The following is a 17,123-nucleotide window of genomic DNA, read 5'->3' as shown; positions in this document are numbered from 1 at the left end:
TAACAAGTTTCTAAAATGCACTGCACCATTGAAAGCTTGCAGCTTGTGAAAACAGGAAGTGTATGTGCAGAACAGAAACTCAAAGTGAAATAAAGCCAAAGACCCCCATGCCCACATCCGCCCACCTTCAGCCCCTGCCCACCAGTCACTGCAGGCCCAAGTGCATGCTGCCAGACAGCCGATCACCGCAGGGAAGTTACTGGAGGTGATGGGGAAAACCAAACACATGCAATGTCATTACAGCCCCTGAAATAATCAAATCAAGCTGTAGAAAGAGGCCTCGGATGCCTTTAAGGGAAATTATGGATGGACATATAGCCCTGCATCTGAGACCATGGTCTAATATTCATATTGCACTTACAATGCATCAAACAATTCCTTAAAATGTAACTGTTAACAGTTTTTCCTCACCATGGCAACAGTTTCAGAGCCTTGTGTAGCTTTGGGATACTTATTACTCTGTCTTTCTTTACAAATGATCTTGTTTGTTCATCCAGCAGCTTGTATTTGAGTATGGGCTGGTTCTTATGTCAGGATTAAGCTATGATATTATATTTCTCTGTTAAAAGGAACTTTAGGTCAGGGAATGACAAGTTTTAGGCTGAAGTGAGTGTTTTGCTCATCACTTGTCTAACCTAAATGGAGGTAAGTGGACTAAGGTTTGCACAATCACAAGGAATAGACACATCTCATGTCAACTTTTACAATTGCTCATTCCTTTTTCTGAAAACCCAATAAATGGATTCCGAGAAACATGTTAAGAGAAGGTAGCCGTAACATATCAATATATATACACTTTTTATATAATAAAATATGTTCAGATTAATTATATAAGCAGTGGTCAATCAACATAAACTGTCTATATACACAGTATGAAAAATTAAATGTTAGCTATTATATTAGCAAAAGGCCACAAGGGGGCGCCATTTAGCTACAGTGTATTATGTAGTTAAAATAACACAACTCTGATTTTGCTCCATATTTTGGAATAATCATTTCATAATTTTAATCACCATTAATCGTTAACATTCATTATAATTAGGTATTTTCACTGCACTAAGCATTAACACATACACTGGTAAGATTAGGTACGGAAACGGAAAGTGATTTCCGTGTCATTTTGTGCGTTTTGCAAAAATAAAACAATTGGTAATCAGCAATACTTTTTACTCTACAACTATATTTAAAAAATATATATTTTAAATTTTACTTTAATATTATAATTTTTTTAATAAGTTTGATAAAATGCAATTAGCCTAGTAATATATAATAAATAGTCAAATAAAGGAGACATGACTAGTTATCAGAAATTTATAAGAGAAAAATTCGAACAGGTTATGAACATTTACATATAAAAAAATATTTTCAAACTCCAGAAATGCAGACACTGAACATGTCTATTCAGTATACATTTTTTTTAAGAAAATACACCTTTGCATAATAAAGAACTCTTGTAAACAACTTGTTCCATAAGTTTCCACTAAATAAAATATAAACATTTTTAAACGGTATGCAAACCGTACATCAATTTTAAGATCTCAATACATGGTGAAAATAAATACGCTTATGTATCTTGATGCTTTCTAAACATTTGCTGAAATTAATGGAAACTGACAACCTGCCAACAACCAAGTCCGTTTTGAACAGCTCTTCGTCTCTTGGCTTCTAAGTGAACAATAGTTTAACAATGTAACAATATATCATTTGTGAAAATCCACAAAACACAACTGTAAAACCCATTAGTTAGGCTATACAGTAAACAAACTAATGCAGCGACCGCAACATTTCGACCTAATCTTAACCAGCCATTCTGACTTGAAACAGCACGTTTAACATTTCTAAAGGTTAACGTAACAAAAAACGTAGCAAATCTAGATCCAAATGAATTTTTTAGCCTACTTATATTCAGTTTTCACGTGTCTGTCCGTCAGTCAAACGGATGATGCACCTGTTCGGGAAGGCCGTTGTGCGACGGGTAGCTGCAGGCGGAGATGGAGCTTCCTCCAGGGCTCACCGGAGGAGTCATGCCGCTCAGAGGCACCAGAGCGTTCGGATGCCGGTGGTATGGTCTGTAGGACGGGTGAAGGTGATGGTGTTGACCGTGGTAATAATTCACGGGGGAGTTGGCGTAATCGTTTGGAGACAGAGGGCGCGCGTTACCAAGCATGGGCTGCAGGTAGCCGGAGATGTGCGTCGGAGAGCAGGACTGGTGGCTCCAGGAGCTGGTGCTGACGAACGGGCTTTGCCAGTAAACGGGCTCCTGTTGCATGCAGTACGAGTCGGTGAAGTTAAATCCAGACGGTAAGGGTGGTGTTCGGTAGGGTCTCTTGACGCGCCTCCTGCGCCTGTAATTACCTTTCTCAAACATATCGCTAAACGCTGGGTCTAGCGTCCAGAAGTTCCCCTTCCTCTCCCCGCCACTCTCCCGGGGAATCTTCACGAAGCACTCGTTGAGGCTCAGATTGTGCCTGATGCTGTTCTGCCATCCCTTTTTGTTCTTCTCGTAGTATGGAAACTTGGATATGATGAAGCTGTAGATGTCATTCAGGGTCAGCTTCTTCTCCTCGCTTTCTCTGATGGCCATTGCAATGAGAGCCACGTACGAATAAGGAGGTTTTTCTGTAGCTGGAGCGGCTCCTCCATCCCCCGCGGTACCCTGGCCGTCCTCTGCGGTATCGCGGGATTGCAGGTTATCAGACCCCGCGCTGGGATCCATGAGACGGGCTTGAGCTGGATGGATGAAAAGTCGAGATTCTCAGTAGCGAACAGCACAGGTGTAAAGTTAAAAGTGTCCAGGTGTGCTTCGGATTTGTTTTAGTCTCCACCTACCTGCCATGCCTCTTGTCGGTATCCTGAGGTCAAAAGTTCGCGAAATCAACATGAAAGAGGCGCGCGAGGGTCGCAGACGTATTTTGACTGCTTGGTAAATGTTACAGTAAACATCTGTTTGATGTCGCCGGCATAAAAAAACACTGCGTTAAGCCAACATTAATGTTTTCTTTTTATTCTTATTATTTATGTTGTGAACTGATTGTGCAATTGATTTTCAAATATTAGATTAAATATTAAAACTGCAGGCTAAAGTTTGCGATGTCAAAAAGCAAATCATTCTGTCATTTATCGTATTTAAAAGGTCTGTGCGCATATTTTTAATCCGCAGGCCTCAATAATCATGCTATAAATAATATTAGACACATATATAACATTTAACTAACGCATTTGGGGATTTTGTGGACTGCGCATGTTTCAAGAACAAAGGGCATCTGATTTGTAAACTTCATCCTCTGCACAGTCTTCCCACAACAGCTCCGTCCAATCAAATAAATGAAACATGTCATCAAAGGTGCCGCCTTGTTAAGACCTTATTCTCAGCCTAATATTATATATTGCCTACTTCTATATGCAAAACATATCTTATTTTATAACTTTATATTTGTTGATATGATTTTTTCTTTCTTTCTTAAAATATGGGCTGTAAAAGGAAGACTATTAAACTAATTAAAAAATAGGATTTTTAAAAAAAGTATTTTTTTCTTCTGATAGTGATTGGACTGGAATTAATTACCTGAATTTAGGCTGAAAATGAAAGTCTTTTGGACTAACGTTGTGTGAATCTGGCTTTAAGATTGACTTGCATTATGATATTAAAATGAGCCAGAATTACTCATTAGTTAAGGTTAGTTAAGTCATACATGAAAATGTACTAATAATTAGTAATACATTTGTTACAGTATTTATTTTTTTAATGTCCGTTCATTGTTCATATTAGCTCAGGTCCATTAAATACTATTAACAGATACAAATTTGGTTTAATGAATACATGTATATAATATAACTAAGATTAACACATGCTTTTCAGTATTTTTTTATATATATATAATTGTTTATAACTGCATGCATAGTTATTTATTGCTATATAACTAATAACTAATGTTAACAAACATAAACAGTATTGTAGTGTTACCTATCATTTTAATAACTGCAGTGTGAACAGTTCTGCTTATTTTCACTGAATGAATCTTGAATTTAGAGACATTCTTTACAATAAACACATAAAAAAAATTACAAATTGTAAAATATATTATCTAATGGACATTCTTTTTTGCAGGTTAAGTGCAAAAATATATATCTCAAAAAATCATTGTATTGTAATATCAAAGTGATTTATGGAATGTGCAGTATAATTGACCACAGGCTGTAATGTCCTTAATCTGAATGTGTCTTACAATAACATGAAACATTCTTACAGCAAGATGCATGTATTAACTTGCCTCTTTTACTTTTAATTTTTTGGAATTTCCCACTCAGCCAGTTTCATCTTTATGTGCACCGACAAATACGCTGCTAAGTACAGTGCCTCAGATCTTCAGTTACCTAAATGCATCAGAAACCCATTTTCTAAACCATTTCCTAAACCCATTAATGGGTTCTAATTAAAATTAATTTGCATTCTGTTCTTTGTTTTTTGGAAAATGGACATTGACCTAATCCTAATCATCTCTCAAATAACCACCCAGCTGTATAACATCCTATACTGAGAGAATCCAGATTGTTATCATTCTTTCAGGAGACAGACTGTCTACACCCAGCCAGTGATGGAGAAAGATAAACTCTGGAGAACTTATTTTTTACTTTCAGTTGCCATTGTATATTTTTCCATACACTTTTTGAAAATGTAAATTATTGCATAGTTCTCCAACACAATTCAAAAGGGTAACATGCAAAAACAACTGAATGTTTCAAATACATCATGATATGGGAACTGCAACACAAAATTTAACTTATCAAGAAGATCAAGGAAAACCCTTCACAACTACCTGTTCAGTGAGCAACTGACTTTAAAACCAAAAATAGAAGACACCAAAACCAAGGTATAACTATTACAATGGAGATTTATTTCAATCTGGTAACTGAAACACCTTTATTTTATGTACAAAATATGAAATGATCCTGTTTTCCCTTGACATTATGAGTTAAATCATAAAACAGAGTCAAAAGCTCAATGGACATAGTAACAGACATTAGCTAAACCAAATCCTCCAGTGTCACATTGACAAAAAGTAGATCAACACACATTGCACTTGATAATATCACATCATTATGATATTCTTTCAGGATGTAGGATAAATAGAAACACTTAAAATGTACAGCAATACGGCAAAATCGTCAAATAATTTTTTTTATAAAGACGCAACATATGCCTAACTGACATCATTCTGTTAAACTAAACAGCACAAGCATTCAGTCTGAAACACATTCAGTGTTTAAAAACACGACACATGAATGAACATGCACAAAAACATGTTTTACAAAGCTCACATCATACTTTGCGGCATAATGTAGAATCTCAGCTGTATTTAACAGAGCTCAAGTTAAGAGGATATGGTCTTCTCATTTATTTGAGAATTCCTTTCTTCTCCATTATTATATCCACAACTGTTGAGCAGCAAGAATAAAGTTGTAGTCGTCACCCAAAGGAAATGCCATCCATGTATTTCCTGTAAAGACCCCAGATTTACTGAGCACTCAGGTGACAAAGACCTGCGGACATCCCAGTTTGACTTTGAACTCCTGAGGTCTTTTCTATTTGCTCATCTCCAATTGTAATAAAGATAGAAACCGATGAAGGTTAAGTTAATGGACAGGCTGGCAAACAGAAGACCAGGCCAAAGCATCAAGCCCAAAAATCCTGTGAACAAGACAAACATTCAAACAATAAATAATTATGCAGAAGAAATTAACCCAGTTAGTTTAAACACTGCTACCCTAATGAACTTCCTATTCGCACCTTTCCATCCAGGCTTGCTCTCAGTTCCATTTCCTGTGGTCGTGTCAACATGGCAGTCTGAAGAACCGGAGGAGCTGCCCATTCGCTTCTCCACATGCTCAAACACACTGCCCTCATCTATCAGTGAACCTGAATTTCAAACAAAATCATATCTATAATCAATCGTAAAAAAGTTCAAGAATACTGAAAACTGAACAAATAAATAACATATGTGACCCTGGACCAAAAAATCAGTCATAAGTAGCACAATACATTGTATGGGTCAAAATTATACATTTTTATTTTATGCCAAAACTCATTAGGATATTAAGTGAAGATATCATGTTCCTTTAAGATATTTTTTAAATTTCCTACCATAAATATCCCAAAACGTAATTTTTGATTAGTAATATGCATGGCTAAGAACATCATTTTGGCAAATCTTTAAAGGCGATTTTTTTCACAAAATTTTCACCCTCAGATTCCAGATTTCCAAACTGTTGTATCTCAGCCAAATATTGTCCTATCCTAACAAACCATACATCAATGGAAAGCTTATTTACTCTTATGGCATATACATTTCAATAAAAAAAAAATTGACCCTTATGACTGGTTTTGTGGTCCAGGGTCACATTTGCTCATAAAACCAACATACTTGAATGATGTGAGGTTTTTAAAATGTAAAAGTTTCTAAACTTCAGTTATTAGTAGGACAATATAATTTTCAAGTAATACTACCAAATAAATAAAAAACAAATAAAATAGCATTAGTATGTTGTCCTTCATGACATTCATGCAGATTAAAAATACATCCAAAAGTGTCCTATACCATGATTCTGTGAATGGAGGTGTGGAGCATCAGGCAAGAATCCGCTGCTGTTCACGTGGCTTTGCTCTGAAAGAAACGGAGGCGGTGGGGCCAAACTTAAAGGCTCCAGAGGAGAGGAAAAGAGCCGCAGTTTTTGCCCACTGATGTTGAGTCTGGCCGGACTGATGAGTGGCCGGCGCTGCCTGGCGGAGCTGGAGGTGGAAGTGACAGATCCTGCCACAGAAGGGGTTGGAGATGGTCCAGGAGAGGAGGGTCGACTTCCAGATTTTAGAGAGTAGTAATCTACTGAAAAATGAAGAAATTAGTTTAACTGTGTTTATCAAATTGCGATGTGATTGATAAGTAGTAGACAATTATCATATACAATTTATATGGTGTGAGTTCACAAAGATGTATACAACAATTCCTTCACTTCTTCAGTTACCTGAAGGTGGAGAGTCTTTACACTGTGAAGATGGTCTGCTCCCACTGAATAGGAAACCTGAATCTACAAGTAAAAGAAAAAATAAGCACAATTCCTTGGGGATCATTTTTGTTTTATTTTATCAAAAAATACATTAAAACTGCTTTCCATTTTTTAAATGCATTTTATTCCTATGATGCAAAGCTGATTTTTTATATAGCATTAGAACTACTCCAGTCTTCAGAGTCACATGATCTATCAAAAAAAACATTCTAAAATGATTCTGTGCTCATTATCAATATTAAGAACAGTTTTGCTGCTTAATATTTCTGTGGAAACTTTTTTTTTTTCAAGATTCTTTGAAAAACAAAGTTCTTATTACGTTCAGCACTTATTCGAAACAGAAATGTTTTTGCAACGATGTAAATGTATTTACTGTCACTTCTGATCAATTTAAAGCTTCCTTTCTGAATAAAACCCAATTTCTTAAAATTGGAATTTTCTGGACAGTAGTTCAACTGCAGTTTGTTATTTGAAACATTTCCATGGCTGCTTTCTCACAAAGCGAAAGATAGCAATCCCACAAAAGACAGATATAAATTCCTAGCAATTTTCATGATACAACACAAGCATCCAACTGCGAAGTACAGACATTTAACACTCTCATTCTGTCATTCCAGGAATGTCTCCATATGTGGAGCCGACACAGCTGCAGCTGTAGAGGAGCAGCACCATTACTGAGCACTACAGAGCAGATGGGTGAAGGTACATGATGGAGCAGGTACAGACCCTGCTCACACAAAAGCCTTTTCAAGACCTCCTGTAAAAGTGTGACGGAGAGATGAGTGATACTGCTTCTGTAAAAACGAGCTGTGAGAGATCTCACTGGACTCTTGAAGATCACCATTACATATCCATCTCTATATAACGCAATGAGGTGGAAATGACTCAAACGCTGAGATCTCTCAAACAAGTGTGTGTGATTAAATCAAGAGCGTAAAGATCAAGCTCTAGCCCTTTTTATCACCACTGCATCTGATTACAGGAGGTTGACGCTTGCCGTCGCATCTGGACTCGTCTGAAGATCCACACATGAAACGAACCATGATTCTTCTACGGTCTCACAACAGTCATTTAAACACCACTCCCGACATCACCCTGATCCCAGGATTTAAAAGCCTGTGTATTACAAAGTCCCATTTACTGACAGGTCAAAGTTAAAAGCGAAGGCAAACCAAGCTGTTGCCCCACCATTCCTTTTGATATACAGTATCAACAATATGTTGGTAGGTTAAAACTGTGAGTCAATTAGGTAACTTTTTTTTTTTAAATGCATAAACATTAATTAAAACACCATTTTAAAAAGCAAAAGTTAATTGAAAAATTACATTTCTGTTATTTACTTATTTTGCTCCAAAATTCTACACTGAAATGCAGGGCATAATCTGTGAACAATGTTCTTCGCACAATTCCCCTTTTTTAGTTTGATAGCCTGTGGTCGATATAAGTCACTGGACAGTTTTTTTTGAAAAGATAACAGCATACAGCTTTTGAACAGCATGATGGTGAGTAAATAATGACATATTCTATTTATAGATTTACCTTTCTTTTAAATTCAAAGATAAACAGAAACGTCAAGGAATAAGATAATGTAAATTAGTCCCTTCCTGTAATTCAAAACTCTCAGTGGGAAAATCCCTTTAGCATGCAGGTAGCTGGAGATACTGAACAGACTATTTCTCAATCACACTTCGCAGTTTTCTTTGGCAGGTGGCAAAATTCCCCTGTTAGGTGCGGCACCGTCTTGGGTGAAGAGCGAGCTGAGTTCCTTGTACCATGCATTCAGTCAGTCAGTGACCCACATCTTTCCCATCATGCACTTCTGCATCGGTTCCACAAAACAGCACCTGGGGCCCCTCACTATAGCTGCACTTCTCACTTCTTCACAAACAAAGTGAAGCTTTTTCTACATTATATGATTATTACAACTATGTTACAAAAAGCCAAATTCATTGCACAACCAATTACGTTTTATTGCAATATTTATTTAATTATAATTATAGTAAATATAGTTTTATTTAGAATATTTTTAATATTTATATCAGCATGTGCATGGTTAAAAAAAGTTTATTTGATTAAATATACTGTAAAATTGCAGATTACAATAAATGTTTTCTATTTCAATACTTCTTAAAATGTAATTATTTCTGTGATGGCAAAGCTGAATTTTCATACACAAACACAAACACACACATATACATATTTATTTTTGCAGTGTGCATCTATCTATCTTGTGCTATACCTGCTCGTGCGAGGGAGGGGATAGTTCCCAGAGAGAGGGCCCTGTTGAGTCGCCCAGGCAGCGAGGAGGGCGAGGCTTTGCGTGTTCTGTGGATTTGCTGGCGGATGAGCAGCTGTGACAGGTTGGGGGGAGGAGTTGGGATGAAGGTAGAGGATGCAGACACAGGTGCAGACAGCGAGGGACAGTGATTAGTGTAGTACGGCCCAGGAGAACTGCCAGACAGATACCTGCAACAGACAGAAGACAATCGGTCCACTGCTGACTTTCATGGAGCAAATATCTCTTCAGTTACTGCTATGGAGGAAAACTGTAAAACTGCAGACTTCCACAGATTTCAAAAGCCTGATAATGGCTCCTCATTTGAATGTAGTAGATGTCTGTGTTGGTAAGATTTAATTTCAGACAATACATATAATTTAAGCTAACATATCTGTAAATGTATGAATTTATACATTAGTAATAGCTCAGTCGATATACACTTGCTCAGTTCCAACATTCAGTCATGCTAATTTCTTGGCTACATTTCTATAATTTACTAAAGCACAGCAAGCTTCCATCTCAAACAACCATTAAAAGAAATGGCAAACACACAGTTCGCATTTTATCAGCGTTTTATTTTAATTTCATAATAGGGTAAAATAATACAAGTATAAAAAGATGCAACACAACCCAAGTGTAATACAGCTCCAACATGCTGCTTTACTCAAGAAACAACAAAATTATTACAACAAATCTGATCTTAAGTTTCTGGACGGAAACCATTTCACACTATTCAACAATGCAGTTGCTCATTTCACATTATATCTTTGGGGTCATTCCATATCAAATGCACTAGAAGCCACTGATCAGGTGTTGATGATATACCAGAAAAAGCACAGCAATGCCACAAACTGATTACTTCAGTTAGGGGCTTCTCAAAGTCAGACAACTATTTCCAGCCTCTGGGCAAAAAAGTATTAAAAAGCTACAAATTGATTTTTAGATTTGTAATGGTCAGGGCCACAAAACATTCAGATGCATTTGAAATTCTAGCTTATTGTTTGATGGAAACTGAATTGCTTATAATTCCTAAACTGGTCCAAATGAAAGTTCTTAGTAAGAAACTGGATTTGACAAGATATAATACCAATATCGAAATGGACAATATTCCTTAAATCCAATGACTTTCCTTCCAATCAATCTCTGGCATCACCATGAGCCTTCTGATACAACATGCACAGATCTGTGATTTCATGATGACAGGTCCTACCACATTATATCCTCAGTGCTAAATTCAGTGACTTATTCACTCGTATGCTAACTGGGGAGGCAGGATACTTCCGGACAATCTAAATGACTCAAAATGAAATAGTCAATAAAGGATCAAGTATACTCACAGAAATACAATGCTGTTCTAAATAAATGTTATATATCATAAATATATACTTTTTTCAATGCCAAGTCTAAATGCATACTATTATTTGTATTTACCAACCATCCGCCTTTGTCAAAAAAAAGAAAAAAAAAGAAGAGGATACGAAATATGAGGATACGTAATATTCAACAATATTGATGTCTACAGTGAAATACTCAAATAAGTGAAATGTGCCACAAGTCATCATAAAAAAAGTTAATGAAACTTTATATTTGGCATGTTTCTCCATTTGGTAATACAAAATTATATATAATAAAGCTTGTTGGAAGTGGACAGGTACTATGCAATCTATATAAGTTAATACACATCTAATGGAAATGAACAGAATTGATTTAAATAACAGAACAGTTGCAGACAGTAAGTGTCTAAGTCACATTAGTACTTTGATCACAGCAAAAAACTAACTTCACAGCATATGCCACATGCATACAGTAACTTGGGAAATACAGTGATGCAAACCTACAAAACATACAAACTATACTCGTAGTGTCACAAATTACAATGCTTCGCTTTCCATTCAATCCTTTAAAAGCTTTATTTGTAGAAGTTTTGAAAATGGGTCTCTTTTTGTTAGCCACTTGAAAGATAGCTACGTGTTATAGAGCTTTAGTGTGGTTAGTAGTATGCAAACTAAATGTCACGTGATACAATGTAGTGCATCTGTAATACTTTACAATATAGTAAATATAATTTATTTTCTGAAAAATTGCATAAATTCTGTACTGAGGTAACGATGATAAAAATCAACCCGGTGGTGGAGACGAACTTGAAATTCAAGTTAAAAATCTAAACAAAGAGAGACAAATATTTCAAGACTCTCTCAAATGTGCTCAGCTGTAGCTTAACCTCAAAAGCGAACACTGAGTACTTGAGCTAATATATAGCACAAATCTAACATATCTTTATGTTGTTGGCAACTAAACAGTGATAGTTTCACTTTTGTTATGAGATTGCATATATGAAATCGGCGCAGTATTGGCATAATACAGAATTGTTGCCAAAGTTTATTATAATGGGTATAGTATTAGGCGGTTTTAGTTGCACATGTTGTGAAAATGTTAAGCTTAAATTCGATGATGGAAAAAACATCCCCAAATCCCTAAGCACCATTGCAATTTCTTGTTGGACAATGCATTTTCTATTTCAATGCAAAAACAGCATTATACACCACGAGATGCATAAAAAATAAAAATAAAAAACAATCATTCACTCATGAACTAGTCTGTATCTTTACAAGCTACCCCAAACCTGTGAATTCAACCTGTACCAAAACAAATATAAAATTGACATGTTTTGCTTAGTCAAATTAGGGGCATGGTGCTAATGTCAAGGCAATAAACAATCCTTCCCTAGTACTTTGTGAAATCTCATCCACACAGACTACTTTTTATAAATCAGCATGGTGTTTAAAAGGCCTATTTAGCAACATCTTGGCCATGGAGGTTTATAATGAGTGCATTAGTTAGTTAGTGTAAATTGAATACATTTGGAAGGAAAATGTTCTGAGAAAAAAAAACAAATCTAACCCTTGATTCTACATTACAGATCTCAAAAAATATCTTATCTTAGTGTCACTGCTCAGATTCTGACCTGTGACCTCTGGCTCTTCTCTGACTCTGGGATTTGCTTGTTGCCACAGCAGCAGCGAATCCCACCAGACAACACAAAGAAGTGATGCCCAACTTGACCGATTCCATCCAATCAGTGATGTCTGTCTTGAGGTAACACTCGGCCAGGTAAAAACATATCACCAGGAGCCAAAGCACAGCGGCCACAACATCAATCCTCCTCAACCTTCAAGAGAAGAGAAATATATTAAATTCATAATTTAAATGAATTTATGTATATGTATAAATTCACTTATTTAGAAATTACAAATAAATACATATAATAAAAATATACAGATATACACACACACACACACATTTATTCATACATTAATCAGAAAATATATTTACCCATTCTAAAAATATGTTTACATAATATGTCAAATACATTAAAAAATATGTACAATTTGGTAAATGAATTTTTTCATGAAATAAACTTTATAATTTATTTGGTTCACCTGACAGGTCCTGCCATTAAGACACCTGTGATGCAAGTTAGGAGCCCAAAGGAAGCCACGGCCATCTGATGGTCACTTCCACACTGCCAGACGAGTCGAGCGTTCTCCACAACCTTTTCCGGCAGAAGAGCCACCAGATCATCCCACATCATGCTGCCCTCCTCAGCCTTGCTTTCACTGTCATTTTGGAGGGGGTTTTTGGGTTGGTTCACTCCTCTGCTTAACGTCTGCGAGATGGAGGAGGCCACATCTCCAGATCCAGACAGAGCCACAGCTACAAGGAAGGCACAGGCGAGGAACGCAAGGACTCTGAGCAAGATCAACCAGGCTGGTGTGGTGAGGGAGTACGTGTTCTGAAGAAAAGGATAGAAAAGGATTTAAAAAAAATAATAAAATAAAGATCACTTGATATGGGAACAGTATTTGATACTTGCATGTCAAGCTTGATTAAAAACTAAACTTGAATCAACAGTAGCTGTACAGTAAAACACTCAGGACACAAAAGAAGCAAGAGAGAACAGGTCTTTCCTTATCTCTGGCAATCAATTCCACACATTTATCTGCGGTTTAAGAAAGCACTAGTAACAGACTGGTCATTAATCACACTTGGTACAAGTAACAAACGATACCTAGGTTGTAGTAAAATTGCAGTTTTATCTGGGCAACATCTAAATTCAATGCAATTTTTCCATGTCAAGCCCTTGGCACTCAATCAAATCTCTTAGATTTCTAGAACATACACTTCAGAGTGCTACAAAAGTGGAATCTTCTGCATTTTTCATGTCAAGTCTTGTGGCTTGATTTGAAACCATATAAATATATAGAGGTCCCGACCTTAATTAAGGCTTTATCAGCATCCCGACTGCGTCTGAGCTGGTGGTTGAAGAGCAGAGCCCGCAGCTGTCGGTTCTGGTGTTTGATGTAGTACTCCACCGCCGTCTGGCACGGCCGGCACAACTTGTAGGTCTGCTCAAGGTGGTGCTTATACACCTCAATCTCCTCATCATAGTTTTCCTGCCATTATGGTGAACACAGTGCATTAACATTTGAAAATGCATGTTACTTGTTTGTAAGATGACACTTTTCACATTAAAAAAAAAAAGTTAAATTAATTTAAATTTTTTAAAAATTAAAAAAATTTGACTCTCAAGTATGTTTAGATGCCTAGTGAATGGAATATTTAATATATGACATTTTGCCTAATTTTTTTTATTAAAAGTAGTGCTGTCAAAAGATTAATCGCGATTAATCGCATCCAAAATAGTTTTTTGTTTACATAATATATGTGTAAGTACTGTGTATATTAATTATATATATATATATATATATATATATATATATATATATATATATATATATATATATATATAAATACATATGTACTTTTTATATATGTTAAATATATTTATACATGTAAATATTTTCGAAATATATTCTGCATGTGTGTATACACATATATTATGCGTTTGGATGCGATTAATTGGTTGACAGCACTAATAAAAAGCATAAAAGCAAATCTTATTCAGAACCAAGCTTGGATGTCTTGAAATTAAGAGATGAAACGAGTGAATTATAAACCTACATTATCCCTGGGGATGAACGAGGCCAGCTGTTTCATCTTCAGAGTCTGGTTGTTGTTGCACTTCTTGCACAGAAGCATTTGACAGTTGACCCACTGCAGGGTCTTCGGTGACTCTGGGACACCGGCTGAAATGCCATGGTTGAGATGCTCCATGTATTGAGCAGGAATGGGTTTGTTGTAGTCCCCGTTCTATGAAAACAAGCACAAAACAAAAATTCAGTTGCTTGACTGACACTGACTAAATGTACATTTATAACATATCCAAAAGCTGCACCAGCAGCACAGTATTAAAACAATAGAAAATGTGTTGTTCTTAAGGACTTTATATCTTAACGTAATAATATTTCACAATATAACTGTTATTACAGTATTTTCTTTGCAAGCATGAGACTTTCAAAAACAAAAAAAAACATCTTACCTACCACAAACTTTGAAAGGTAGTGTATAAATAAGCACATGTAACATGATTTTTTTTCTTTTCGAAATCTTTACGATGAGACACAACAAACAAATCTTATAAACACAAAATCAATACCTCCTGAAAGCCATTATACTGTTCACAGTATGGACAATCCCAGCAGTTTCTGTTCCCATAGGGGACAACTGTGTCCTGATTGCAGAACCAACAATTCACTTTGACATGAGTTGGTTTTTTCCTGTCGGATAAAAAGGGTTGGATTTAGGACCATGCATTAATAACATTAAACAACTGTAATACCATACTCCTATTAACACTGAGCCGACAGACCACCCCACTGGTTCTCAATAAACAGTTCACAGGCCTGCTCTGCAGACAGACAATAATCCTGCCGTATAATAACTAGGACAGTGTTTTTGGTTGTATTCATTTCCATGGAACATGCAAGATATTCAGTGGAAATTAATGTATAGCTTGAGCACTGGCTCTAATGTAAAACTGAGATTTTGTTTTTCCAGACAGGATGTCTCGGGACCTGAGACTGATTACCTAACAGTAGCATGAATAGAGTTTCTATTTACAGGCTATAAAAATTATTTTAATAAATAAATAGTTATAAATCGATTTTTTTTTAAATAGAAAGGACAGAGGCTTGATTACACTAACAAACTCAGCCTGTGACGTTATAAAAGATGATAACGTCATCCACATTAAGAAAAAAGCTGGCATGTTTAATATTACTTAAAAATGTAAAAGAACTAAAATCCTGGGAATTTATTTTGTATCTTGCTACTCCAAAGCCTATTAAATGGTGTAACTGAATACCTTGTAACTTACTAGACTAAATATGATCGATTCCTTTAATATTATAGAACAGCTTTTGAGTAACATCAATAAAAGTATTTGTGAAGTTAAGTCTAGCATTATACGCTTCATTTTGATAGAAATTCGATTTTTTTTTTTTTTTTACCACGGTAATAACAATAGGAGTCATTAACTAAACCACCATTACTATCAACAAAATTAAATAATTACAAATAAATTAATGAAGACACTGAAGGAAGCAGTACATTAATCATTGATTTACAGAAATATAAGTAACTGAAGAAAAATAATAATACTAATTTAAGTGAATTTTGGATTGTTTTAAATACCACACAGACATGCCTAAGCCATTTTATGAATTTTCTCGTGCTTGTTTACAGCTCCACGCGTGCGCAAGCATTTTTTCATGGCCGAACTGTTGAAAATACTACTGCCAATTCATGTTAATTATATAGAAATACCGTGGAAAGTGCAGTGTTTTTTTTCCGTAGCCCCGTTATACAAGGCCCAGCGACATCTTATGGGCAGGGACACAATACCTGGTTGCAATTCTGTAGATCAGCGCCCCTCCTGCAGCGATCGCCGTTGCTCCGACACCGCCAACTACAAATGGCGGGTACTGTAGTAAAATTTGGTTAAACGCCTCCATTGCGAAACGGGACATTGACTGTAGTGTTATTCACAAGAAGCCCCACGCTGGAGTTGTGCATGCGGCAACAGAAGCGCGCATCAATCTACAACATGGCCATATCCAGGTCATGAGAGCAATGTCAAGAGCTGTCAAAATAAAAGTTCTACTTCTAAACGGAAAATAATAATTATTTGCTAATTATATACATAAAATAGTTAAATATAAAACATTATTATAATTAAACATTCCAATCAATCAATGTAATAAGACATAAGTTATCTGTTCTTAAATTACAAATCTTTTTGTGCTATATTTTTTTTTCTTTACATTGAACCATTAGCTTTATCTGTGTTGTATCTCGGTTTACTCTGAAATCTGCAGATAATACTTTGCTGTTATTGCTGCTACACGCCTTGCCTTCAATAAATTAAATCTTGCCTTTTCTAGAAAGTGAAATGAAGCAGGTTTATATGGTACACACCTGCCCTCTTGAGGCAGCGTATGTAACAGCCATTCGCAAACTTTACTAAGACATTACAACATACATACATTTTATATATATATATATATATATATATATATATATATATATATATATAAAATTATCAGTCACCTTAAAATTTTTTGTACAAAATAGTATCAGAAATCACAAGTTGAATCATAATTAACATAAGATAATATGCTTAAAAACAAAGTATGTTGACATTACTTAATCATTATCTTCAACATAACTGATTCATGCATGCCTCTCACTTTGTACAGAACTGTGGCACAAGAGATAATACATCATCTACTAGAAGGCTCAAAGATCATGTTCTTTGTTCATGTTTTGGAACTTTCACGTAAACAGCTGGGATCCTGGGATTATTGACTCCTACCTTTTTTTT

The 17,123-nt window shown here is 35.7% G+C and overlaps 2 protein-coding genes across 3 annotated transcripts; both read right to left on the bottom strand.

The window, feature by feature from the left end:
• Nucleotides 1–1,357: 1,357 nt before the first annotated feature.
• LOC113041467 (forkhead box protein L2-like) lies at nucleotides 1,358–3,030 on the bottom strand. The gene has a single exon (XM_026200007.1). The coding sequence runs from the start codon at nucleotides 2,714–2,716 to the stop codon at nucleotides 1,928–1,930; it is 789 nt and encodes a 262-aa protein (XP_026055792.1). The 5' UTR covers nucleotides 2,717–3,030; the 3' UTR covers nucleotides 1,358–1,927.
• Nucleotides 3,031–4,872: 1,842 nt separating this feature from the next.
• On the bottom strand, nucleotides 4,873–16,373 carry LOC113041466 (transmembrane protein 201-like). Of its 2 annotated transcripts, none has more exons than XM_026200005.1 (11): nucleotides 16,145–16,373; nucleotides 14,898–15,018; nucleotides 14,363–14,551; nucleotides 13,615–13,794; nucleotides 12,781–13,133; nucleotides 12,306–12,509; nucleotides 9,302–9,528; nucleotides 7,021–7,083; nucleotides 6,597–6,881; nucleotides 5,789–5,917; nucleotides 4,873–5,689 (listed from the first exon to the last, which is right to left on the bottom strand). In XM_026200005.1, the coding sequence occupies exons 1-11, from the start codon at nucleotides 16,267–16,269 to the stop codon at nucleotides 5,592–5,594; spliced, it is 1,974 nt and encodes a 657-aa protein (XP_026055790.1). In that variant the 5' UTR covers nucleotides 16,270–16,373; the 3' UTR covers nucleotides 4,873–5,591. The 2 variants fall into 2 exon arrangements, with proteins under 2 accessions (XP_026055790.1, XP_026055791.1); XM_026200006.1 differs by having other exon boundaries at nucleotides 6,597–6,878; nucleotides 16,145–16,372.
• Between the last annotated feature and the right edge of the window lie 750 nt (nucleotides 16,374–17,123).

Source organism: Carassius auratus, chromosome 23 (genome assembly GCF_003368295.1).
Source record: "Carassius auratus strain Wakin chromosome 23, ASM336829v1, whole genome shotgun sequence".
NCBI classification, from domain to species: domain Eukaryota; kingdom Metazoa; phylum Chordata; class Actinopteri; order Cypriniformes; family Cyprinidae; genus Carassius; species Carassius auratus.
The sequence above is the reverse complement of the archived record's forward strand: the minus strand, read 5'-3'. Positions and strand labels throughout refer to the sequence as shown.

Coding starts and splice junctions, on each gene's coding strand:
- LOC113041467 (XM_026200007.1), bottom strand. CDS start 2,716: ATGGATCCCAGCGCGGGGTCTGATAACCTGCAATCCCGCGATACCGCA.
- LOC113041466 (XM_026200005.1), bottom strand. CDS start 16,269: ATGTCCCGTTTCGCAATGGAGGCGTTTAACCAAATTTTACTACAGTAC. Junction 14,552..14,897: donor AGTATAATGGCTTTCAGGAG/GTATTGATTTTG, acceptor TTGTTTTCATAG/AACGGGGACTACAACAAACC. Junction 5,918..6,596: donor CCTCCATTCACAGAATCATG/GTATAGGACACT, acceptor TTTGAAATTCAG/GTTCACTGATAGATGAGGGC.